The sequence below is a fragment of the Brachyhypopomus gauderio genome, chromosome 5 (genome assembly GCF_052324685.1).
Source record: "Brachyhypopomus gauderio isolate BG-103 chromosome 5, BGAUD_0.2, whole genome shotgun sequence".
NCBI lineage: Eukaryota > Metazoa > Chordata > Actinopteri > Gymnotiformes > Hypopomidae > Brachyhypopomus > Brachyhypopomus gauderio.
Genome location: NC_135215.1, coordinates 5,171,968 through 5,197,293, shown reverse-complemented (window position 1 = coordinate 5,197,293; position 25,326 = coordinate 5,171,968). Strand labels below are relative to the sequence as shown.

Sequence of the window (25,326 nt, the reverse complement as noted above, 5' to 3'; positions counted from 1 at the left end):
TACATATGATAAGGTTGTCAAAAATGTGGTGTGCAATCATTAATATGGTATATTTTTATGCTGAGAGGTTATAACACTTACCAGAGCAGGTGATGGACAGCTGTTCCCTGGAGCTGCAGGAGAAGTTGAGGAGTTTTGCACTGCTGCAGTTACCCAGATGAGCTTCACTCCCAGAACAATTGAACCCCGTCACACACATGTGGCTGTGTTGTTCAGGACTGGATGGAGAGGAGCTGGAGAAGTTCAGCACAGAGCCACAGCCCAGCTGTCTGCAGACCACAGAGGCCTCAGACACACTCCAGGAGTCCAGGAGAACTCTCTTCCAGTCCTGGATGAAGAAAACCTCCACCTGCCCCTCACACTCCCTCCCTCCAGACAACCGCACTCGCCCCTCATGAAAGACCTGAGAGGAACCTGCACAGGAATATTATTAAGAATGTTAGTAATCTATTTATTTGGTTTAAACTTCACTATCATAGTGAACATGAGTGGAGGATCTCACCATTACAGATGACTCCAACATCCTGTTCATGAGAACATTCTGCTCGACTCCATGATGAGATGGGACATTCTGACAGGTGTGTCTCGTCCCCATGACAATCAAACACATCAGCCCAGATGTGGCCCCTCCCCTCCCCAAACCAGTCCGCCCCCAACACAGCCACAGCACTCCCACACTTCATCTGTCCACAGAGGACACTGGCAGCTCTCATATTCCAGCTTCCCCCACAAACTGAGCCCCAGTCACTGAGGTACTGGAGCTCCACTCGACCAGAACAGGAGTCCCAGCCGTTCACCAGACGTGCTGCTGTGTGACCTGTAAAACAACACAGAACTGATTACAGATATGTAAACAGACAAGAACAACAAATTGCTTACTATATTATTTCACGTGTCAAACTCCATGCCCATGAATGTTGCCCGCCACGTCATTTTACGTGGCACGCGAGAACTTAAAATACGCATGATTGTCTCAAAATGAAACTACACTGCTTTAAAGGGTACATTCTAAAATCATACATAAACAAAATCTCCAACAGTGCATGTTAATTTTGTGACCACTTGTCGCTGGTCTTTGTTATATAGCACTGTTGTTAGTGTCCGTGGTCGTCGCAATAGTGAGTTGATTTTGTGTTCATTGTTTAGCATGACAATAAAATCTCTGCATGTTTGTCTGGTGTCATTGTCTGGCTATAATGATATGACCATGGACCATCTTAACGATTCTTATCTTGGATTTGCCCATAATAAATCTAGCTCTTCTAGCTCTAAAAATAGGTTGTGTCCTTCTGAGGTTTATTGCTCCACAATTGCGGTGTTACATTTTCAACAATCCCAAAATGTCAAAGAGAAAACCTGATGAAGGCAATTTAATCAAAGATGGGAAAGCGAATACATTTGTGCTTCAAAGAGAAAATCTGCAGTGTATGTCTATGTATTTTGATTTATGATACAGTGTCGGTGTTAATGGAGAACATCATACAATATATGTGACATTTTGACACCAAATAGGCCTACAGAGCTGAGTATGCCCAATTTAACTTACAAGAAAACCAATAAATAGAAAATTTAAGTGCAGACTGCAATTGCAGAAATATACTGTATGTTGAAAAAGCTACAGTCAAAAATTATACAGCAGAGAAAGCTAGATTTATTGTGGCTGACTAAATAAATTATTTTTGGAGTGTATGAGTTAGGTGTGCCCCAACCAGATACAAACTTTTTAAAATATCAGTTTGTCAAGAAACACCATCGCAGACAGATATGAGGTATGGAACTAGAAGGAAATCTGAACACCGTTGGCCAAAGAGACACATGGTAATCTGGTTTTATTGATGAACGCATGGACAACAAGAATACAGGGGATCTAGCAATTTCATAAGAGCTATGGAGATAATTCAGTGTCACCAGAACCTTGGCAGCTTGACACCAGCTCCTGGCTTCACTTTTTGGATACCTGACTAAATTCCAGATTTTTTTTTTTCAAGAAATCGTGGGGTCTGGTTCAGGTGACACTGATTTATTTCCATAGAAAGCAGACATACAGAAGCCCTGATGGATAATCAAAAAATATTTTTATTGAAATGTTTTTCCTCAAATGGTTGAGGTTGTTTGATATGTGCCTCAAGTTATTTAACAATTTGTTAAGTAGGCCTAATAGTTACTTAGTTTTTACAGTCTTACAGTTACAAATGGTTCTTTAAGAGCATCTCATAGTTACAATATTTCACTGACAAATGGATAAATATTAATACTGAACCTGAACAGATAAGTCCAACTTCATGGTTACGGGAGCAGTTCTGTTTGACTGAAGATGTTGGACAGAGAGAAATCTCAGATTCGCTGCCTCTACACTGAAGCTCCTCTGTGCACATCTGGCCCTCCCCTCTGCCAAAAGCAGCTGCTCCCAGCACCTCCACAGGATGCCCACAGCCCAGCTCTCTACACACAACCTCTGCATCCTGCTGGTCAAAGTCAGCATCACACACTGTGGCCCAGGTCTTCCCATGAAACACCTCCACTCTCCCAGAGCACAGGTGAGGACCGTCTGTAAGTCTGGACATCTTATGACCTGTGTGTGAAATAACACCAATAACACTGTGGAAAACAGACATTAACATGGATGGTGCACAAACATTCCGTTATTTAAAATAGATTTAGCTAATTAACAGAGCAAAGAGGGTCTGATCTATAATTTGTACCTAGTGGGTCTAGAATTAGGGTCAGATTAACACAAAAGCTGTAACGCGAAGGGTGTGGGAGGATGCCAACATACAGCATTGATTTTAACATACAGCGTTTATTTTCGTTAGCGCTTAAGCAACAAAGAAAAGGTTAGACAAACATGGCAGGGATAGGACTCAAACAAAGACAAGTAAGAGGCACAACATCAACACACATTAAATACACTAACAAACAATGAACAAGTGCAACACACAATGGTAACGAGACAAATAACAGGTGCAACGCATGCACACACACCCAGAACCACATGTAGGGAAACACATATATGGACATGGATGGACGCAACAATAAATAACACAGACACACCCAAAGGGACAAGTTAGGGGCTGTACCCTGTCAAGAGCTAAATCTCAAACTTGTATTAAAATTAATTTTATGTAACTCTTGTATTTATCTCATCTTCAATATTGTCTATATCTTGTGTTATTGACAGACTATTGATTATTATTAAGCATGATTGTAACATACCTGAGCAGATTAATTTTAAATCATCAGCATGACTGCAACTATGTTCACCCCATCCCAGTGATCCACAGTGTTTCAGTGTGGACTCAGATCCACTGCAGTCCACATGACTCATCCAAATTTGTCCTGACCCTGGATCAGCAACATTTAGTTCCACTAGCTCTCCACAGTCCAGCTCTCTACACACCACTACTCCAGCTGTTGGTTTTACAACATAACTACACACTGTTCCCCACTGTCCTCTATGAAGAACCTCCACTCTCCCAGCACAGCGACTGCCACCATCAACCAGCCTAACACTGCCTGTATGACAAAGAAGAAAATGAGATGAATTGGTCAAGACAGAGGCACGTATGATTTATTTTGAACTAAAAAATTGTGTTTTCTATGAAATGTGAATTTGGTTAAAAAGCAACTCTTACCAACACACATCAGTCCCACACCACTGGAACAGTTGTTTCTGAGTGTAGAAGATGTTGGACAGGAGTAAATGTCAGACTCGTTGCCTCTACACTGAAGCTCCTCTGTCCACATCTGGCCCTCCCCTCTGCCAAATGCAGCTGCTCCCAGCACCGCCACAGGACGCCCACAGCCCAGCTCTCTACACACAACCTCTGCATCCTGATGGTCAAAGTCAGCATCACACACTGTGGACCAGGTCTTCCCATGAAGCACCTCCACTCTCCCAGAGCAGTGAGAACCTCCAACCAGCCTCACGCCTAAAATATTAATAAGGGAACGGAGAACATGGAAAACTTCATAGTAACTGAGTAAGTGCTTGTACAGATTCTTGAATTTTTGTTTAATCAGAGCAAATAGGAAAAGTATCATTAAAACACAAACACTGTAGAATAATAATCAGAACATTCTTTTTCTGCTTTGTATTACATACTTGTACTCTCCTGCCACCCTTAAGTAGTGCAGTGAACAACTAGCACCAATCTTCACCTCAATAAACAATAAATCTCTGGAACTTTCCTCTGTTCCCACATGCTTCAAAGCATCCACTATCGTTCTGGTCCCCCCAAAAAGGAACATTACTGGACTTAATGACTACAGGCCAGAAACTTTGACCTATTTTCATGAAGGTCTTTGAACGGTTGTCCTTGCCTACCTCAAGACCATCACAAATTCTCAGCTGCATCCCCTGCAGTGTTTGTATAGAAAAGAGGCCTAATAGTCAATTTGGCCCTGCACTTCATGCAACAGTCCTGGAACATATGCAACAGCTCTCTTTGTGGACCTCAGCATTTAATGGCTCTGTGGTTTCCATGGTGGAGGAACTGAAGTTCCTGGGCACCACAGCTGTCTCGCTGGGAGTAAAGACCCAGAAGGCAGAAATTAATGGAATGCAGACACCATTGGAATGCAGAAAAAGCAACTATAAGCGGATCAGTCATTTGCGCCATGGGGGTGGTGGTTCTGTTGATTTGATTGACTTAGTTGCTGAGAGTTGTACTGTATGTCTATGTGATTGTGCTATTTCGGACCATGGTTAAAACCCCCTTTAGTTAGTTGGGAAGTTGCGCAGTTCTGTAGAAATTGTTGAAGAGTTTGTTTGTTCTTGTAAATGTTGTATAGAGTTTTATATTGTATAAATATTGTATATAAGTGACAGCGGAAAACCTGGAGAGACGGTACCCATGGCGACTGGCCCGGCACGCTATCTTAGCCTTCTCAACTACAATGGCGAAGCAGATTAGGTGGCCTTCGAGGCCCAGTTAGAGGTTGTGGCGAGCTACAAGTGATGGACCGACATGGAGACAGCGGTGCAAGGACATTGCAAGGACCGGCGCTCAGAGTGCTTGTGGAACTCCCCGCTGAATGCGGGTGAGAACTTGCACTGTTGAGGAAGGCGTTGCAGACCCAATGACAGCCCAACGAATCTGCGGCCAAACAGCTGCTGTCCAACTGAACGTGGAGAACGGATTGGCGTCCTGGGATCCGAGGTTGGTGCACCAGGCATACCTATTATGCCCAACAATTGTTGTTGGACTGCTTTGTATGCGCGTTGGACCCAGGCAGCCTGAGGAAGCATGTCCGGCTAACGAACCCGAAAACACTCGATGGCGCTGTGAATGCAGCGACCAGGGCGGAACCTTACCTCTCCAGCAGAAGCGACGACTGGAATATAGCACCCCGACTCCACAACCGCCCGCCGAACAACCCACTATTGTGCTGGCGCTGTGGAGAGCACGGTCACAAAGCTACTTAAAGCAATGTGCCGGGAAATGAGCCGGGAACCACCCAGTGAGGCACGCGGCGACTCCCGACTACTCTGTTGTGCCCTCTGAATTCATCTCGAAAGTCACCGGACAGCACGGACATTACATCAAATGTAAGTTTGGGGTTGTCGGTCTCATTACTCCGGCCTGACCTGTTGGCTGATGATTTGGGGGGTGGGGTTGGGGAGATTCAGCTGTTACACGTGGGCGTGCTGGGTTGACTACAGTAACCGGTGACCATCTCGAACTAGTGGGGCACTCCAAAGTATCATTGGACTTTGGACAGGGACCTTGGACTCACGTCTTCTGGGTGGGAGAGATTAAGGACCCTTTTAGAAGTGTGTGGGGGCTGTTATCGACTTCAAAAGCGGAACCTTGACGTTGAATGGTCGTCCGGTCAGTGTTTGTGACGATAATGCGACTCAAGGTCACTCCTTCGCAAACTGTAGTAGTCGGGTCTGTCTGTACCGCAGGGATAGCTACTCTGGGAGCTGTTGGAGCATTTCAGGGGGGAGTTCGCCACCAATAAGCATGAATGTTTTAGGACAGGGCTCGCAAACCACTTGATTGACATGGGGGATGTCCAGCCGGTACGGTTGAGACCGCACCGTGTTCCGCTGGCTAAGCGTTTGGTGGCTGAACAGCAGATCCATGAAATGTCGACTTCAGGTGTCATTGAACCGTCAATTAGCTTGTGGTTCGCACCCGTGGTCCTTGCGAAAAAGAAGGACAGAAGCTGGAGATTTTGCGTGGACTACCCGCGCCTAAAAGCGGTCACTAAATTCGACTCTTACACCAATCCCCCACATTGACAACACCCTAGAACAGCTGGACAGTTCTGACTGGTTTAGCTCGTTAGACCTGTGCATCAGGTACTGGCAGGTCCCCTTGGTGGACTCAGCTAGAGACAAAACGGCGTTTTCAATCAGCGCAGGGCTGTGGCAGTTCACTATCCTTCCATTCTGGCTATGTTCAAGCGCCTTATGGAACGTGTCCTACCTGGTGTCCCTAAGAACAAATGTCTTGTGTACTTGGACAACGTTTTAGTTCACGCCGCCAGTTGAGACAGCACTGACTAACCTGAAGTTGGGGTTGGGCCTCGTGAAGGAGGTGAACCAATCCCTCAACCCGGCAAAATGCAACCTCCTGCTGCGTTGTATCACTTTCCTCGCGCACATAGTGAGCGGGGAGAGAATCGTGACTGACCGTGGCAAGGCAGCTGCGATCTGAGAATGGCCCACCCCCCTGCAAGTGCGTAGTTTCCTAGGTTTTGTGTCCTACTACCAGCATTTCATTTTGTGTCCTATTACCACCTGACGAGTAGCAGCGGGACTAAATTTCGATGGTCCAATGACGCTGAGCTGGTATTCTGTGCACTGAAGCAGTGACTGTGCGCCGATCCTAGCATACCCCGGCCCTACCAAGCAGTTCATTGTTGATACCGACGCCACTGACCACGGTCTAGGAGCGGTACTATTCCAAGTCCAGAATGGTTCGGAGCAGGAGATCTCGTACTTCAGCCGCCGCTTGGACAAGGCAGAGAGAAATTACTGCGTGACTTGGTGTGAGCTGTAGGCTGTCGTGGAGGGTCTGAGACACTTTCAGCTATATGTGTATGGCATGCCGTTCCTGCTGCACACTGATCATGTGTCACAGTTGTGGCTGATGTGTATTCACGAACCAGAGGGTCAGCTCGTGAGATGGCTTGTTAGGCTCGAGAAGTTTGATTTCATGGACGAGCACCACCCGGGCCGTGGTCATGGCAACGCGGATGCCCTGTCATGTCGACCATGCGCCACGCTTGACTGCAAGTGCTGTTTACATGCCGAGTGGAAATCGTCTCAGGTCAGACAGTGTGCAGCGGTCAGCCCATCCCCCTAGCCCCCTGGTGCTGTCTTGTGTTCACGCTGAAGCCTTGGCTGACACACAGAGAGTCTTCCACCCTGCCTGAGTGGAACTTCGTGGTTCAGTTGGGTCCCGTGGCCAAAGCCCTACACTCGAACTGGGACAGTTTGAAACTGGTGGGGGGTGTACTGTGTTGCATATGGGAGGATCCAAATGCTGGGCATCGGCTGACAAAGGTGGTGGTGCCGTGGACCCTGCGTGACAAGGTCTTGAATGCAGTTCACAGGTTGCCTGGCTCAGGGCACTTTGGCGTGACCAAATCTCTGGGGTGGTTATGGCAGTGATTTTGGTGGCCTGGTGGCTGGTCGCTATGGACTACTTCACCAAGTGGCTGGAGGCTTGTGCTATACCCCACCAGGGCGTGGTGCCGATTTGGAGTACAGGAGGTGCTGTACATTGACCAAGGCCGTAGCTTTGAATCGGAAGTGATGAGCGAGGTCTGCTGCCTGCTCGGGATCTATAAAACAAGGATGACTCCCCTTCACCCACAGAGCTATGGGCTGGTTGAGCGGCCGCTCTACTGGCTATGGCTACCCAGGATAACCAGTGCGACTGGGACAAGCGGCTGCCCATCGTACTGCTGAAATCCAGAGGAACCCAGTACCGAGACGGGACTGCGGCAAAAGCACGCATACGACAAGGTTATAATTGTTAACGAAAATGAAGGAAAAAACTAAAACTGATATTAAAAAAACATTTTCATTAACTGAAATAAATAACGGTAATTAAAAGAAAAAAAATGATAACTAACAGTAACTATATTGCATGTTTAGAAAACTAACTAAAACGTTCTGATATTACATATAGGATACCCTTCGTTTTCGTGTTTGTCAATTTATTTATAAGTAGTGTGGACTGATATAAAATCGATTTTTTTCACTAGAAGTTTTATATTAGCTGGCAGAAGCGTACGGCACCTCATGGTCCGTCACATTGTTTCTTATTTAGCTCCTGCTCACCATGCTACCCTGCAAAATTACGACAACAAAAGTTGGGAGAAAACAGCGAGTCCTGTATGGGATTTTTTTTATATGACTACGAGAAAGACTACATGTCTTGTAGTGGAAAAAACAGGTGATAAAATATATGGAGTAGTTCTCAAGAGGAAAAACCCTACGAATCTCAAAGCTCACACAATAGGGCTAACTGCCAGTACCATGACAAGCAAGCCTCTGAGTAGCTCCGCCGAAAGAGAAGTAACATCCCAGCTGGGTAGCACCGGGAAGGGGAACAATAATGGACCATTTTCACCAGTGATCAAATAGTTGCTAGTTAGTTAATATGCAGAAAAATGTGTTGAGACTGGATATTTGGCTTTTCACACGAACCAAAATAGGGTTACGCTCCTATGTTCGTGTCTGTCCTTAGTCTGGCAATTTTCAGCAGCAATATTACACATTTTGCACTTAAGGCTTGTGGACTGTTGGTTCTTCAACAATTTTTAAAAATGGTATCTTTTGATGAGTTTTTATTACAGAATATTTACTTTGAACTTTTTGAATCCTGCACCTGACAATAACCCAAAGTATAAAAAAACTAAAACTAATACTAGAACTTGTCACGTTGAGGACCCCAGCCCCTCCCCTTTGTGCGTGTGTACACATGGTCCACGTCTGCGTCTGTGGAACTCCGTGGTGATGGCTATGTCGTGTGATAATGTGTATCACCTGTGAATCGTCTCGTACTCACGTGGGGCTAATGTGGTTTGTCTATTTAATGTGCGCTCGCGCAGTGTCCTGTGCTCGTCGTTGTCTAAGTCTGCACGTTGTGTGAATCGTGTGTGTTGCTCGTGCGCTATTGCACAATCTCTATTTGTTATTAAAAGTGACGTCTGCCTCGAAAGCAAGGATTCCCGTGTCTCGTCCTTCGCCCTGCCCGTGCATCACAGAACGACGACAGAACGATGAGCTGTCAGAGACACCCTAACAATGCCAGGCTACAAAGGGAAGCCGAAGAAGGGCAAGAAGCCCAGTAAGCGGCATCACCGCTCTTCATCTTCTCCCCCACGCCGTGAAGCTCCGCCGACTCGGACGCAGCTCATGGAGGACCCGGAGTGCTCCTACCTGCTCTGCGTGGCTCGGGAAACCACTATTCCCAAGCTGAAGGAGGAGTACCACCGGACTGCGGTCCGAGTGTGGCGAGAGAGGCACCCCGCACCTTCCCGGGAAAGCTCGCCCATAAGAGTGAGCGTCCCGGAGTTCTACCAGGCATCGCCACCAGAGGGCGAGCTTGGAGAGGAGGAGGACCCACCGACGCAGGAACAGCTGGAGCAGGATCCCGTCTGCGAGTTCCAGCTGGCTGCGGCACGGAGGACGCAGGACCCCGAGTTGGCCAAGGAACTTCGCGAGGGGGTGGTGCGGATTTGGCATGAGCGCCAGCGACGCCCCCCTCCAGCACGTGCCCTTTCGCCTCTGAGGGTGGACTCCTGCATCTTCGGTGCTACGGAGTCCACCCCAGAGAGCGAATTCGGGGAGGGGGACTCCGAGGAGGAGTCAGAGGAGGAGGAGGAGTACCCTCCATCCATCTACTCCGCTCCCACGGTGGACTATGTTGGGGAGGGGGAGGAGGAAGAGGAGTACCCTCCCTCCGTCTACACCGACACCACCATAGACTACGGCGAAGAGGAGGAGGAGCAGGAGTCAGAGGGGGAGGACTACCTCCCTCCGCCTGTGGGTCTCTCTCCCAAGGTCCAGGAAGGTGAAGAGGAGCGGGACCATTACCCTCCTTTGGAGGACGACAGGTCCACAGTGGAGTACGGCGCAGAGGACTATTCCCCGTCCGTGGGCTCGAGAATATCCGAGAGCGGCTCCTACATGGAGGACGAGGAGGAGAGCCTTCCCGCCTCCGTGGGAACCGTTAAAGGGAGGAGGACTCCTGGAGAGACCGCATCCTCCGGACCTTCCAGGGCCAGCCCCATGGACTATTCTCGGGGTGAGAGCCCGGCTGAGTCCATGGAAGGGGTCCTGGAGGGTGAGGAGGAGCTGATGGAGTATGAGGAGGAGCTCCCCCACGCTGCACCCGGTACGTCCTACAGCCACGCTGCACCCGGCACGTCCTACCGCCGCGCTGCACCCGGCACGTCCTACAGCCGCGCTACACCCGGCACGTCCGACCGCCGCACTGCACCTGGCACGTCTGCTCGCCGCGCTGCACCTGGCACGTCCGCCAGCCGCGCTGCACCCGGCGGAGGGTTCGCAGCGAAGGCAAGAGGAGGACTGCCCAACGCAGTGCCAGCAGCTCCTGATATCTCTCCCCTACTCGCTCTCCTCCTGGCGCGAAGCCTGGCGCCAATGTTGTGTGTGTGTGTACCAGTGTTTGTTAGTCTTCCCCTTTGTGTGCCTAACCCATTCTTCCCTCTTGTGCCACTATGTGTAAGCGTGCCTGTGTGTGTGTTTGTGAATGTTCCATTTAGTGTATCTAACGTCTTTTCCCCCGTCTTTCTAGGGAGGGTGTGCTAGGCGATTCGTGACGGACGCTTCGCCAAGGGCAGTCACCTCCCAGACGCAGGACTGAGCGCGTCGGATCCACCCATCGTCGTGGGTTCGGGGCACTCGGTCCTGTTGGCACCCCGGGACGGGTAGTGCCCTTGGAGGGGGCGTCTGTCACGTTGAGGACCCCGGCCCCTCCCCTTTGGGCGTGTGTATACGTGGTCCACGTGATTTGTCTGCGTCTGTGGAACAATAATGTGTATCACCTGTGAATCGTCTCATACTCACGTGGGGCTAATGTGGTTTGTCTATTTAATGTGTGCTCGCGCAGTGTCCTGTGCTCGTCGTTGTCTAAGTCTGCACGTTGTGTGAATCGAGTGTGTTGCTCGTGCGCTATTGCGCAATCTCTATTTGTTATTAAAAGTGATGTCTGCCTCGAAAGCAAGGATTCCCGTGTCTCGTCCTTCGCCCTGCCCACGCGTCACAGAACTAATGAAAACTAAACTAAAACTAAGCTTTAAAAAATTTAAAAACTAATTAAAACTAACTGAATTAGAAAAAAGGAGTCACAATTAAATAAAAACTAAACTAAAATGAAAAATCCAAAACTATTATAACCTTGGCATATGACATGCGCCGCTACGGCGCTCCCTTGCCAGTAGACTCTGATGTCTGGCTATACAACCCCCAGCTGAAGAAAGGACTGTACCCCAAGCTGCAGTCAGCAGTCAGGTGGGACCTTGCAGGGTGCTCTCATGCCTGGGGGACGTTGTGTACAGGATCTGTTGGGGCCGGCAGTACCTCATTAGTGCACCACGACCACCTAGCACCTTACTGCCAGAAACTGTTGGACACTGGACGTTTCCCGGACTCTCCCCGTTGTCCCCCATCCTTGTTCCCCCCGTTGTTCCTCCCGATACTTCCCCCGTGGCCGCATCAGCCAGACCGCAGCATGCTCAGAGGTTGCCATGTTTCGTAATATTGGTGTTTGTTATTCTTGATCATGTATGTTGTTAGTTTAAGTCGTCCCTTATCATTTTATGTATGTGTGCATTTATGAGTCTCCCTACTATGTGTGTGTAATGTCATCATGTTGATGCTATGCCCTTGTGTTACGTGTGAGAGTAGTGCTGTGTAATTGCTCCCTTCCTGATGCAATTCACTGTTGAGGCGAGAATAAAGCCTGCTGTCAGTTGACATGGACCTGTCTACGGCCTCTACCTTCCACACCACCATATTTTAAGTAGCTATATATTAATATGCCAACAAGATTATGTATATAGAATTAAAGATTAGTATAATTTACCTGAGCAAATAACTCCTGCATCTTTGCCATGACGACAGTCACTAACCCCCATTCTGCTTGATCCACAGGTCTTCAGTGTCGACTCAGATCCACTACAGTCCACATCATCCATCCAGATTGGTCCTGATCCTGGTCCAAAGTAAGAATCACCCAGTACATCTACAGCCTTCCCACAGTCCAGCTCTCTACACACCACTGCAGCATCTCTCATATCCCAGTTATCATCACACACTGTTCCCCACTGTCCTCTATGGAGAACCTCCACCCTGCCAGCACACGGATTACCACCATCCACCAGCCTCACGCTGTCTGTACATGAGAGAGAGGGAGAGCGAGAGAGAGAATGCAATGATTATTAATTCAGCAGATGTGTCAGCTGTTTGGGACTCTTACTGTACTATTTAAGGTCTCCTCTTGATCAGCATTGTTTCTTTTGTTGTGCCTTGTCAGACCCTGTTTTTTGAGTATGTTGTTGATCTAGAAGGAATATTGCTAAAGATAATAATAAAACTGCTGTTCACGCTGCTCTCATCTTGGCATCCTGCCTCACCCTCGCACCATGGCAACAAGAGAAATACAACACTGCAAATTAATTCTGACTAACACGAATCATATAGAGAAAATGTTAAAATGATAAATCAGTCATAATTTGATTCATTAAATCCTAAATAACTTGCATGATTATTGTCAGGGGAAACGTAATCGAGTGATGCAGTTCTTACCAGCACACACTAGTCCCACATCATTGTCATGGGAACAGTCATGTTTGAGAGAAGGTGATGTTGGACAGGAGTAAATCTCAGTCTCGTTGCCTCTACACTGAAGCTCCTCTGTCCACATCTGGCCCTCCCCTCTGCCAAAAGCAGCTGCTCCCAGCACCTCCACAGGAAGCCCACAGCCCAGCTCTCTACACACAACCTCTGCATCCTGCTGGTCAAAGTCAGCATCACACAATGTGGACCAGGTCTTCCCATGAAGCACCTCCACTCTCCCAGAGCAGCGAGAACCTCCAACCAGCCTGACTCCTAAAATATTACCGAAGGGATTAAAAGACATTCAGTATTTTATAATGATTAGGATTAATAAAAGTTATGTATTTGATGGACAAGTATTAACACTTAAATGTACTGGACATTTTGAATGCAATTATAAACATTTCCACATGGCTATATTTTTACATACATAAATAATGAATGAAAGGAAATTAATTAATGTTGAGCAGTAAACCATATTCTCCGAGATTTATATTGACGTTTATAGCATCTTACCTGAGCAAATGACTCCAGCAGTTTTAGTTTGGTTACAGTTATGTTTACCCCACCCTGCTGAACTACAGTTCTTTAGTGTAGACTCTGATCCACTACAGTCCACATCATCCATCCAGATTTGTCCTGATCCTGGTCCAAAGTGAGAATCACCCAGTACATCTACAGCCTCCCCACAGTTCAGCTCTCTACACACCACTGCAGCATCTCTCATATCCCAGTTATCATCACACACGGTTCCCCACTGTCCTCTATGGAGTACCTCCACTCTCCCAGCACAAGGACTGATACCTCCCACCAGCCTCACACTGTCTGTACAGAATGAAAGAAAGAAAGAGGTTGAGATATGGACAAAATAAGTAAAACATTAGATGTGTAAAAGTGATAGAGAGAATGTTACAATCCTGCAAAACTTACATGTTAAAGGTCTGAGTTCTTACCCCTACAAATTAGTCCAACATCACCGTCATGAAAGCAGTTGTTTCTCAGTGAAGATGTTGAACAGGAGAAAATCTGAGATTCGTTGCCTCTACACTGAAGCTCCTCTGTCCACATCTGGCCCTCCCCTCTGCCAAAAGCAGCTGCTCCCAGCACCTCCACAGGAAGCCCACAGCCCAGCTCTCTACACACAACCTCTGCATCTTGCTGGTCAAAATCAGCATCACACAGTGTCGACCAGGTCTTCCCATGAAGAACCTCCACTCTCCCAGAGCAGTGAGAACCTCCAACCAGTCTGACACCTTAAATATTTACAGGGGAGACAAATGTAACTTTTTAGACATCCCAAGTTGCAAAAGTTGATTTCAATGGGAATGGCGAGTGTAAGTAAGGGTGTAGGGGGGGTGGGGGGGGGGGTAACTCTGCAGAGGCCAATAAGAACCCTCTGTTTTCTCTCTCTCCTTCCCACACGCAATTAGAGAAAAAAGTCTCGCCTGTGTGCGCGTTTGTGTGCAGTGCACTCTTAGGGCACTCGTTCTGAATTCCGGGAGATTATATGTGACTCGCAGGTATCAGGGAGCCACTACCGAAATGCGGGAGACTCCCGCAGCTTCAGGGAGACTTGGGATGTCTGGATTACACAGATTAATGGCAATATATTGCACTAGTTAATGTGGGTGTAACGAATGGAGCACGCAGAGAGAGATCCTGGTGCGGAAATGATCGATTTTTATTAATACAACTCTGTACAGCGAGTCACGTAGAAAACACAGTGGTGTTATGCTGGTGTAGGGCTGTAGCAGAGTAGCGGTGGTCAGGACGGTCCGGGGTCGAGAGGCGAGGGCAGAGTCCGAGAAGTATCCAGGGATCAGGCGGGAGACGTGGTCGAGGGAACAAGCAGAGTTTGGTGCATGGGAAGACAGACAGGAATAAACGTTCGGTATGCAACAACATGGAGGCAAAACTTCGCAACCAGGAAGTGCAGTTCTGGTATTTAAGTATGCGTGGAATGTGGGCGTGGTGGCACAATAGATGAAGCTGATTATGTTAGCGGCTGTTCCTGACATTACACCCCCCCTGCCCCCCCGCAACGGAGCATCTCTAGACGCTCCACACCTCGAAGGCGGTCGGCCAAAACCCCAGGGGGGCAGGGAAATGTGGGTGTTTGGGTGAAAATCGGCAAACCAATGAGCAACGGGCAGAGGACATCGTGCACGGGCACCCAGGCCCGCTCCTCGGGGCCATAGCCCTCCCAGTCAACAAGATACTGGAGACCCCCACGCCGACGTCGTGATTCCAGCAATTCCTGCACTATGTAAGCTGGTCGACCGTCTATGTCCAGGGGCTCGGGGGGGGCGATCCTGTACCGGGGCTACCGACATGGGGCTGTAATGAACAGGCTTCAGGAGGGAAACGTGGAAGACAGGATGGATGCGGTATTGTGGGGGTAGTAGTAGCTGATAGGAGACTGTGTTTATTCTGCGAAGGATCTTGAATGGCCCGATGTATCGAGGTTTGAGTTTGTGGCAAGGCTGGGGGAGATTCAGGTTGCGAGTGGAAAGCCACACTCTCTGACCGGGGTGATAGATGAGAGCGGGTAGACGATGGCGGTCAGCGTTCATTCGGCGGGTGTGGAGTGCGCGCCGCAGCTGCACGTATGCGAGCTCCCAGGCGCGGGTGACTGTTTTTCAACCAGTCATCTAGAGCGGGGACATCAGAGGGGGTCTTATCCCAAAGGAAGAATGGGGGCTGGTAGCCATATACACACTGGAAGGGAGTCAGTTTGGTGGATGAATGTATGATGGAATTGCGTGCGTACTCGGCCCAGGGGATATATTTATGCCAGTTCTTCTGAGAAGAGCTGTATTGGCGGAGAAAGCGACCTAGCTCTTGGTTGTACCGCTCCACTTCTCCATTAGATTGGGGGTGGTATCCGGAAGTTATCCCAAGTAACTTACAGAATTGAGTCCAGACACGGGAGGTGAATTGCACGCCTCTATCCGACACGATATCCTCGGGTAATCCATATATTCGGAAAATGTAGTGGAATACGTCTGAGGCTGTCTCCATTGCAGTGGGCAGTTTAGGATGTGGGATAAGACGGCACATCTACAGCACAGGCGAGTACATAGTCGCGAATGTCTTCCTCCCAAGACGGCCACCAGTATTTCTGTGCGAGTTGGAGGAGACGTTCCCAGAGCGGGACCGGGACGTATTGTTTATCATCGGGGCCTGGGTCGGCGCGAAACGCTTCTTCCAGATCATCCTGGATGTCCCACCGGATGAGGTCTATGAAGCAGGATTCCCCGAGAATGCGGTCAGGTGTTTTGCTACTCGGCATCTTTTCATGAATCCGAGATAATGCGTCAGCCTTGGTGTTCTTGGATCCTGGTCGATAGTGTAACAGTGCCCACCTAGCCTGTCGGGGATTGAGCGCCCGAGCGGATTTGATGTACTCTAGGTTTTTGTGATCCGTGTACACCTGGGTGCTCCGCTCCCTCTAGCCAGTGCCACCAGTGTTCGAAAGCCAGTTTCATGGCCAAGAGTTCGCGGTCACCTACGTCGTAATTCACCTCGGCCGGTTTCAGCTTCTTGGAGAGATAGGCACACGGGAACAGTTTGGGCGGATTGCCTTGTCTCTGCGACAGAACAGCCCCCACACTTACGTCGGATGCATCGACTTCGACTATGAAAGCTAATGTTGGGTCCGGAAGATGTAGTATGGGGGCGCTGGTGAACGCGGTTTTCAGCGTGTTGAATGCTCAATCCGCTATAGGCGTCCACGTGAAGTGGCGATTCATTCCCCCTTTCAGGAGGTTGGTAAGGGGGGCTGCCACCGAACCGAAACCCCTGATGAATCAACGACAGAAGTTGGCGAATCCTAGGAAACACTGGAGATCCTTGACGGAGCGGGGCACTGGCCAGTTAGTGACGGCTTCCACCTTGTTGTCGTCCTTGCTGATGCGTCCTGGTGAGAGGGTACAGCCGAGGAAGGAGACGGCAGGTGCATGAAACTCACATTTCTCTGTCTTCACGTATAAGCCATTTTCCCGTAGACGCTGTAAGACCGAAGAAATGTGTTGTATGTGTTCCTGGACAGAGGGGGAATAGATTAAGATGTCATCTATGTACACGAACACGTATTTATCAAGCATGTCCCGGAATATGTCGTCCATGAAAGCCTGGAACACTGACGGGCTATTCGACAGCCCGTATGGCATTACCAGATACTTGTAGTGCCCCCTGGCGGTGACGAAGGCTGTTTTCCACTCATCATCAGCGCGAATCCTGATCATGTTGTAAGCACTCCTGAGATCAAGCTTCGTGAAAACCGTAGCCCCCATCAACCGTTCTTGTGAGGCAGATATGAAAGGCAGGGGGTACGCGGGGAGACGTAGACATGCGAATGAACCCCTTCTGTAGAGCCTCACTGACATACGATTCCATGGCAGCATCCTCTGGACGGGATAGCGCATCTGTCCCCGGGACGGAGGACGATGGCACAGTCACAGGGTCTGTGGGGAGGGAGCAGACTAGCACGCTCCTTATTGAACACGTCTGTAAATTCTCTACACTGCTCAGGGACCGCATCAGAGAGGGGCGTATCAGGCCTCTCGACTGTCAAGGAGCGAAGGGGTAAGTGAACACAATTCTGTAGGCAGTGCGGTCTCCATGCTACTAATTCCCGTTTCTGCCAGGAAATGACCGGGTCGTGTTCTCTCAGCCAGGGAAAACCGAGGATCACTGAATCATGAGGGGCAGAGACCAGATAGAATTGCCTCATCTCTGAGTGAAGCAGCCCGACACGGAGGAGTAAAGGCTTGGTACGTAGATTAACTACTCCAGTACCTATGGGTTGTCCACTTACTGAATTTATTCTTAAGGGGGATCTACTTCTTCAACGGGAATATTTAACGATTTAGCCAACTCGCTATCGAGAAAGTCTCCTCCTGCGCCTGAGTCGACTAATGCAGAGTAGCTGTGGGTAATACCCCCCCAGGTGAGCTGTACAGGTAGGTTAAGTTGGGAACTGTCACAAAGAGAAAGTAATGGTGGTCTTACTTTGATTTGTGAGGGGGAGCTCCCGCAGCGACGAGGAGGTCGTGTGGAGCATCGGTCACGGAAATGACCCTCCTCGCTGCAGTAGAGGCAGAGTCCTTCGCGCATACGACGAGCTCTCTCCCGGGAGTGAGTGGAGACTGGCCCAGCTGCATAGCCTCGGGGTAATCACAATTTCCTTCTCCTGAGAAACGAGACGACGGGTTGGAGGGAGTGGACGGGCGTGCACCTACTGACATGGGACGGTGAGTAGTGAGCAGTTTATCTACGTTCACTACTGCTTGTATGAACTCGGAAAGAGAATGCTCTTCGCCTCGATAGGCCAGCTCAACCTGCAGATCCGTTCTCAGATCGCGGCGCAATACAGTCTTCAGGGCAGTCTCACTCCAGCCACTACCAGCAGCCAGCGTACAGAACTCTCAGGCATAATCTGCTGCACTGCGTCTCCCCTGCTTGATCTCGCACAACTGGGTACCGACATTGCGTCCAGCAGCCGGGTGGTCGAAGACGGATCGGAGCAGCTCCGAGAAGCAGCGTTCGGAATCCAGGGAGGGATCTCCACTGCTCCAAAGAGCAGTAACCCAGGTTCCTGCCTCTCCGGTCAGGAAGGACAGCATAGAGTCCACCTTTAGACGATCTGTCTGGAACTGGGCTGGGTGGTATGTGATGTACATTGAGCATTGCATTAGAAAGTTTCGACAACGCTCCGGAAAGCCATGATACCGTTCCGGCACGGCCACTGGGATGTTAGCGGGGAGCATAGCAGTGGTCAAGGGGGCAGGCATCACAGGGCTGGCACTTTGGGCGTTCTGCTGCATGGTCTCAGAGAGGGCACGGAGCGCAGTCTCTTGGTTGCAGGCAGTCTCGGTGAGCTGTCGAATGTGCTCTGTCATAGCTGTGATAGTCGCCTCGAGGTGAACCAGGTGAGCCTGAGTTTCCGCAGGATCCATTTTCGTGGCGAAGAATTCTGTAATGAATGGAGCACGCAGAGAAAGATCCTGATGCGGAAATTATCGATTTTTATTAATACAACTCTGTACAGCGAGCCACGTAGAAAACACAGCGGTGTTATGCTGGTGTAGGGCTGTAGCGGAGTAGCGGTGTTCAGGATGGTCCGGGGTCGAGAGGCGAGGTCAGAGTCCAAGAAGTATCCAGGAATCACGTGGGAAACGTGGTCTAGGGAGCAAGCAGAGTTCGGTGCACGGGAAGACAGACAGGAATAAACGCTCTGTATGCAACAACATACAGAGGCAATACTTTGCAACCAGGAAGTGCAGTCCTGGGGTGGGTTTCCCGAAACATTTGTAGCGCTAAGTACTTCGTAACCTCATATGAAACGTATGAGGTTAAGAAGTACTTAGCGCTAAGAATGTTTCGAGAAACTCACCCCTGGTGTTTAAGTATGCGTGGAATGTGGGCGTGGTGGCACAACAGGTGAACCTGATTATGTTAGCGGCTGTTCCTGAGAGTGGGGTTGATCCATTTGTCTTTTATGACAGCAAAAAAGAGCAAACATTTATGTACAAGAATATATACACTATGAACATACAAGACATAATTGACAAAATTATCACTGATTATTGAAAGTATAGGGACACACTGTAACGCGGTGTCTCACCGAAACAGTAAGCACCGCCACCGCGTGATATCACTGAAAGAAAGTGGATCCAAATGCCGGTGTTACACCAGATTCTGTGACCGTCGAGTTTTGTGACCACAGAGGGCACTATTTCAGTTTCTGTTCACAGGCACGAGCGCTTTACGAATGCTACGTAAACAACGCTGATGCGCTCTCTTTTCTTCTTTTGTTGGTGTCCGCGAGCCAAAAGATGACAGATGTTTGTTTTTACATTTTATCGTCTCTTAATTACATAAATGTACTTAAACAAGAATCATTTTCCCTTTCTCTCAGATAAAAAGCCTGGGTATCATCCTCGACAACTCTTTATCGTTTAAATCACATATCAATAAAATTACCCAGTCCGCCTACTTTCATCTACGTAATATCAGTCGCCTTCGTTGTGCCCTCAACCCACATTCCTCTGCCATCCTCGTGCACAGCCTCGTCACTTCCTGCCTCAACTATTGCAATTCCCTGCTTTTTGGTCTTCCACACAAATCTCTCCATAAGCTTCAATTGGTTCAAAACTCAGCTGCCCGTATCATCACAAAAACCCCTTCATTCCACCATCACTCCTGTACTGTCTCAGCTCCACTGGCTTCCAATCAAGTTCCGTATAGACTATAAAATCCTTCTACTCACTTTCAAAGCCATCTATAACCTCGCCCCACCCTATCTCTCTAATCTTCTCACTGTCGCTATTCCATCTCGCACTCTCAGATCTTCCTTCTCTATTCACCTGACTGTCCCCTCTGCCCGTCTCACCACCAAGGGGAGTAGAGCTTTCAGTCGCTCTGCTCCCCGACTTTGGAATTCCCTGCCACCTGACATAAGGAATATAAACTCACTTCTACAGTTCAAATCCTCATTAAAGACTCACCCAAGTTGCTTTTAATGTTTAACTGATCCATGTTTTTACTGTGTCATATTTTAATTGTTTCTCTTATTTGTATTTTATGTATGAATTTATTTATTGTTCTTGCTGTTGAATTGTAAAGTGTCCTTGAGTGTTAGAAAGGCGCTATTAAATAAAAAATGTATTATTTTACACGAAAATAGCAAACTTCATTGTAAGCAAGCTCTGCAAGATGCTGTCATTATGAATTGTATTTCTGCCCCTTTAGATAAAATGTTTAAATATAGACTACAGTGGCGGCCTCTGACAAATATCTCAGGGGGCGCAATTGTTGTGATGACATCCAAGGTGACCATTTCAGTGGGTAAATAAAAAACAGTGACTTAACCCATGAAAATGATAAATATATATTTCTCTTTACATTATAGACTGTACAGTATTTGTGCACCGATATATCTTGTAAATATAATCTTGGTTAAAGCTCTACACAATGACTGAACTATTAACTGTGGTCAACAAAAATTGTTATCTCTCAATTTGCCCTCATAAACAACTTTAAACATGAAGAGATTTACCATTAATTAAAAGTGAATTTTTCCCACTCACAATCATTTCTGTATTCCTCAGACAGCATTTTATTTTAGGTGTTGCATTTTAGAGTATGGGCAACAGCGTTAAGGATGGAGCAGATTGCAGGGAAAGCAGAACAGGGCGCGCGCTACATCACAGCCTGCTAGCCACGTTTTCCCTTCATACCAGTTTCGCCAAAATCCCCGGTTATATTCTTTTTTCAGCTTTTTTGTTGGCTGAAATGGTGAGGGGATGATAAGTCTTGTTTAAGTACATTTATGTAATTAATTAAGAAATTAATTAAGAGTCTGGAGAGTCGCATCCGAGCCAGCCCTGACACACATAGCTGTGAATTTCATTAATTAGAGATGTTATATGCAGAGCATCTTACCTGAGCAGATGACTCCAGCAGTTTTTGTTTGATTACAGTTATGTTTACCCCATCCTGCTGATCCACAGTTCTTCAGTGTAGACTCTGATCCACTACAGTCCACATCATCCATCCAGATTGGTCTTGATCCTGGTCCAAAGTGAGAACCATCTAGTACATCTACAGCCTCCCCACAGTCCAGCTCTCTACACACCACTGCAGCATCTGTCATATCCCAGTTATCATCACACACTGTTCCCCACTGTCCTCTATGGAGAACCTCCACTCTCCCAGCACAGCGACTACCACCATCCACCAGCCTCACACTGCCTGTACACCAAAGAAATTGAAAGTAAGCGATAGGAAAGTTTTGCCTTCAATCATACATCAACCACAAATGTACATTTTTTAATTGAAATGTTAGACATTTTAAAGTACATATTAAAATACATATTTAAGTACATATTATCTCTCATCTGACATTTTTTCAAATTAAAGAAAAGAAATTTAAACTTATTCAAAGTAAAAATAAGATAATATATAAAACAAGTAAATTGCATTTTCATAGAAGACAATTTCTAAATATAAACTTTGAAATGTGAAGAGTGTTGAGGTTTACTTTATGTGTATGGGGATAAAGAAATTAGTTATGTTAAACGTACTTCTTACCAGCACATAACAGACCAACATCATTGTCATGGGAGCAACTGTGTTTGAGTGAAGATGTTGAACATGAGTAGATGTCAGATTCGTTGCCTCTACACTGAAGCTCCTCTGTCCACATCTGGCCCTCCCCTCTGCCAAAAGCAGCTGCTCCCAGCACCTCCACAGGAAGCCCACAGCCCAGCTCTCTACACACAACCTCTGCATCCTGCTGGTCAAAGTCAGCATCACACACTGTGGCCCAGGACGTCCCATGAAGCACCTCCACTCTCCCAGAGCAGCGAGAACCTCCAACCAGCCTCACTCCTAACAAAACACAAAACCATGGAAGCTTGTGAACTTTATTCATGCTTTCACATTTCTTTCATTTCATGATTTTTTTACTTTTCATTTCCTTGTTACTGTCTGTTAGCTTTTTGCTATTCTGTACAAGCCATCCCTTTCTCTCTGCACAGAGTATGTATAACAATTATCTTATTCCACAGACAACAAAACTGGTATGTCAGTGGATTAATACATTTTCACAAATTTGTAATTTGTGCTGTTATGTTTGCAGAATACAACATGCACGTCATGCTGCCTCCTGGCCAACCCAGTGGGAACTCCACCTCCCAGGGTGATTCTACATACACACACATGAATACATATCACAGCTCAAACTGATCGTGTGATATATCTATATACACATATATACACACAACCTTTGGACACACCTAATCTGTTTATGTGATGGGCGAAGAGTGCAAATAAAAACGAAGCAATCACTCCAATCTCAGGGGAAAAGGGAGGATTTAATGAATAAAGTGCAATAACTCAAAACCCATGAACTAATCCAAATGAAGGATGCAATAACCAGCAGTCAACTGGTTCAAAGACAAGACATATATAGACAGACAAATGTCCCTCAGGTGTCAGGTTTCCTAATGGGCCTCACCCACCTGAGGGATGAACACAATTGAACAACAACAGGACATGAAATACTGCTGCTGCAGACGGAGGTGGCAGACAGGGGGCATCCGTACAGTGACAGTTTATTTTTATTCTTTTAAAAATCTTTAAGATGCCAAACCAATTAAAGAAAACTTTAATGCAGTTTCACACCAAACACGACACAAAAAAGTGACGCTTTAAATAATTTAATACATTTAAATAAAAAAATATTCAAGGTAAAATTTAAATTCTGAAGGAAGTTTAAAATGTGAAAAGTAAAAAATTTAGAAAAACTTAAAAAGACATTTGAAAATGAGAATGAACACAGTTTACCTGAGCAGATCATTCCAGCATCATTATCATGACTACATTCACGCAGGATCCAAAATTTAACAGCTCCACATTTGGCCCACGTAGATTCTGATCCAGTACAGTACCTTCCATTCAACCGGACTGGTCCTGATCCTGGTCCAAAGTGAGAACCACCCAGTACATCTACAGCCTCCCCACAGTCCAGCTCTCTACACACCACTGCAGCATCTCTCATATTCCAGTCATCATCACACATTGTTCCCCACTGTCCTCTATAGAGAACCTCCAATCTCCCAGCACAGCGACTACCACCATCCACCAGCTTCACACTGTCTGTACAATAGAGGGAGGTAGAGTGAGAATAAAAATACATATTACATAAGAGTTTGCAATGTATACAGTAGTTATTCTGGCTTTCTTATATGTATAGTCACAGAGGTAGAAATTTCAAGATACTACAGTAATTTTTTACCAGTGTTCCAATACAAACATGCAACTTTAACAATATAAATAATGTGATTATGTACTCAAATGTGTACATTTGACAGTAAAGACTTACGAGCTGTGATGAATGTGACTGTGGACATCAGAAGAATTAAAGTCAGACAGCTGTCCATCTCCCTCTGTCCTGCACACAGTCTGTTCAATTCAGCAGACAACACAAGCTTCACCTCCGCTCCCCGAGAGAGAATGAAGGAACTGTGTCCCCTCAGCCCCCTAGAGAGAGATAGAGAGCTCCCCACAGCCACCAATCACACTCACATTAACCTTATTAGACAGAGAGGGGAAATCATCAAACATCTTCAGTGTCAAATCAGAGGAGGTTTTTTGACTTACTCCATATATATCAAAAGAACGTCAGCGCTGATGAACAGAACTCCACCTCCCGTCTTTACAGGCGTCTGACTAAGGAGAGTGTGGTGAGAAAGTCACCAGCATACAGGAGGCTGATTTCAGAGAGAGGAAGCGCTCAGTGTAGATACAGCTTCAATGCCACCTGCACAAAGATGATCTGAACACTGATTAATAACTGACAGTTAAACAATGACAACAACGTTTGTGCACTACAGTATAATAGTGGATTGTCACTCGGAATAAACTATTGTTCAGAATAAACTAAACTAATCTATTACTATAAATTAAACTATATCCAATTATTAATGAAATGAATATCATATTTAAAGCCTAATCTGAGAAACATGAGGATTTGTTTTCATTATTTGGTTATACAGAAAGCACAATAACTTCAACAAACTATAATTGTTGAAGAGAAAGTATTATTCCCTAATCACATATTCATCACATTTTAAAATTTAATGTGTAAAAGATCTACCAGTTACGTAAACTATTCGACTCTTAAGCGTAAACAGACACGTAGAGATTCTTCAGATTTTGTCCACAAGATGGCAGCAAAGGATCATAAATCCTGCAATCTTATTTTTGACCCGCAAGTGACCGTGTACATGACAGCTGACGTCACTGCCGACTATTGCGTTCTCCCATGTACCTGGAAATGTAATGAAGTAAAAAATATTATAAATATTTTGATCTAATTTTACTTTTTTATATATCTTTATTTTAATATAACATACATAATAATAACTAACAAATTTATACATTTTTTTATACATTTTACAAATTAATATTTGTATTAATATGTTTTAAGACATACAATTTGTACTGAAAACGTGATTCTTTTTAAAGCTGTTTTTCAATAACACCGGATATTTTATCCATTCGATCCAAACTCTCAGAAACCCTTTTATAATACCCATTATAAAAGACGACCCAATGCCTGAAATATGCATAAATGTAGAGGACGAAAAATGCACAATGATTATATTGTACTCATATAATACAACATTATAGACGTTTTTAAATATTTTTCAATGACATTGAACGCCTCGGTACATTTACCTCTCACGGAATATCACTCACTGTTTCACAAGGCTAAACATTGAAATTGTGTACAGTGAAATTACTTAGCACGAAAAACACACATTAGCACCAATATAATTTGTGTTATATGGTTTTAGTATTTCATGCGTATTTTTATGAAACGACTAATAAATAGTTCTGACCTTTTACAACAAACATTAATTTTATTTAAATTATTTGTTTTAATTTAATAACTAGCAAAAATATATTGTTGCATTTAAAATGTGTGC

The 25,326-nt window shown here is 46.4% G+C and overlaps 1 protein-coding gene across 1 annotated transcript in view; it reads right to left on the bottom strand.

Annotated features, from left to right (window-relative positions):
- Positions 1–23,829, bottom strand: part of LOC143514204 (scavenger receptor cysteine-rich type 1 protein M130-like) — a 30,516-nt gene extending 6,687 nt beyond the window's left edge. Inside the window, exons 1-13 of the mRNA XM_077005119.1 lie at positions 23,718–23,829; positions 23,180–23,491; positions 21,923–22,222; positions 21,275–21,583; positions 13,780–14,079; positions 13,343–13,651; positions 12,797–13,099; positions 12,075–12,383; positions 3,633–3,929; positions 3,214–3,513; positions 2,261–2,572; positions 503–817; positions 82–414 (exon numbers count right to left, since the gene is read on the bottom strand). Coding sequence (XP_076861234.1) covers positions 82–414; positions 503–817; positions 2,261–2,572; positions 3,214–3,513; positions 3,633–3,929; positions 12,075–12,383; positions 12,797–13,099; positions 13,343–13,651; positions 13,780–14,079; positions 21,275–21,583; positions 21,923–22,222; positions 23,180–23,491; positions 23,718–23,775 — 3,757 coding nt within the window. The 5' untranslated portion in view covers positions 23,776–23,829. The remainder of the gene's footprint in view (positions 1–81; positions 415–502; positions 818–2,260; positions 2,573–3,213; positions 3,514–3,632; positions 3,930–12,074; positions 12,384–12,796; positions 13,100–13,342; positions 13,652–13,779; positions 14,080–21,274; positions 21,584–21,922; positions 22,223–23,179; positions 23,492–23,717) is intronic.
- Between the last annotated feature and the right edge of the window lie 1,497 nt (positions 23,830–25,326).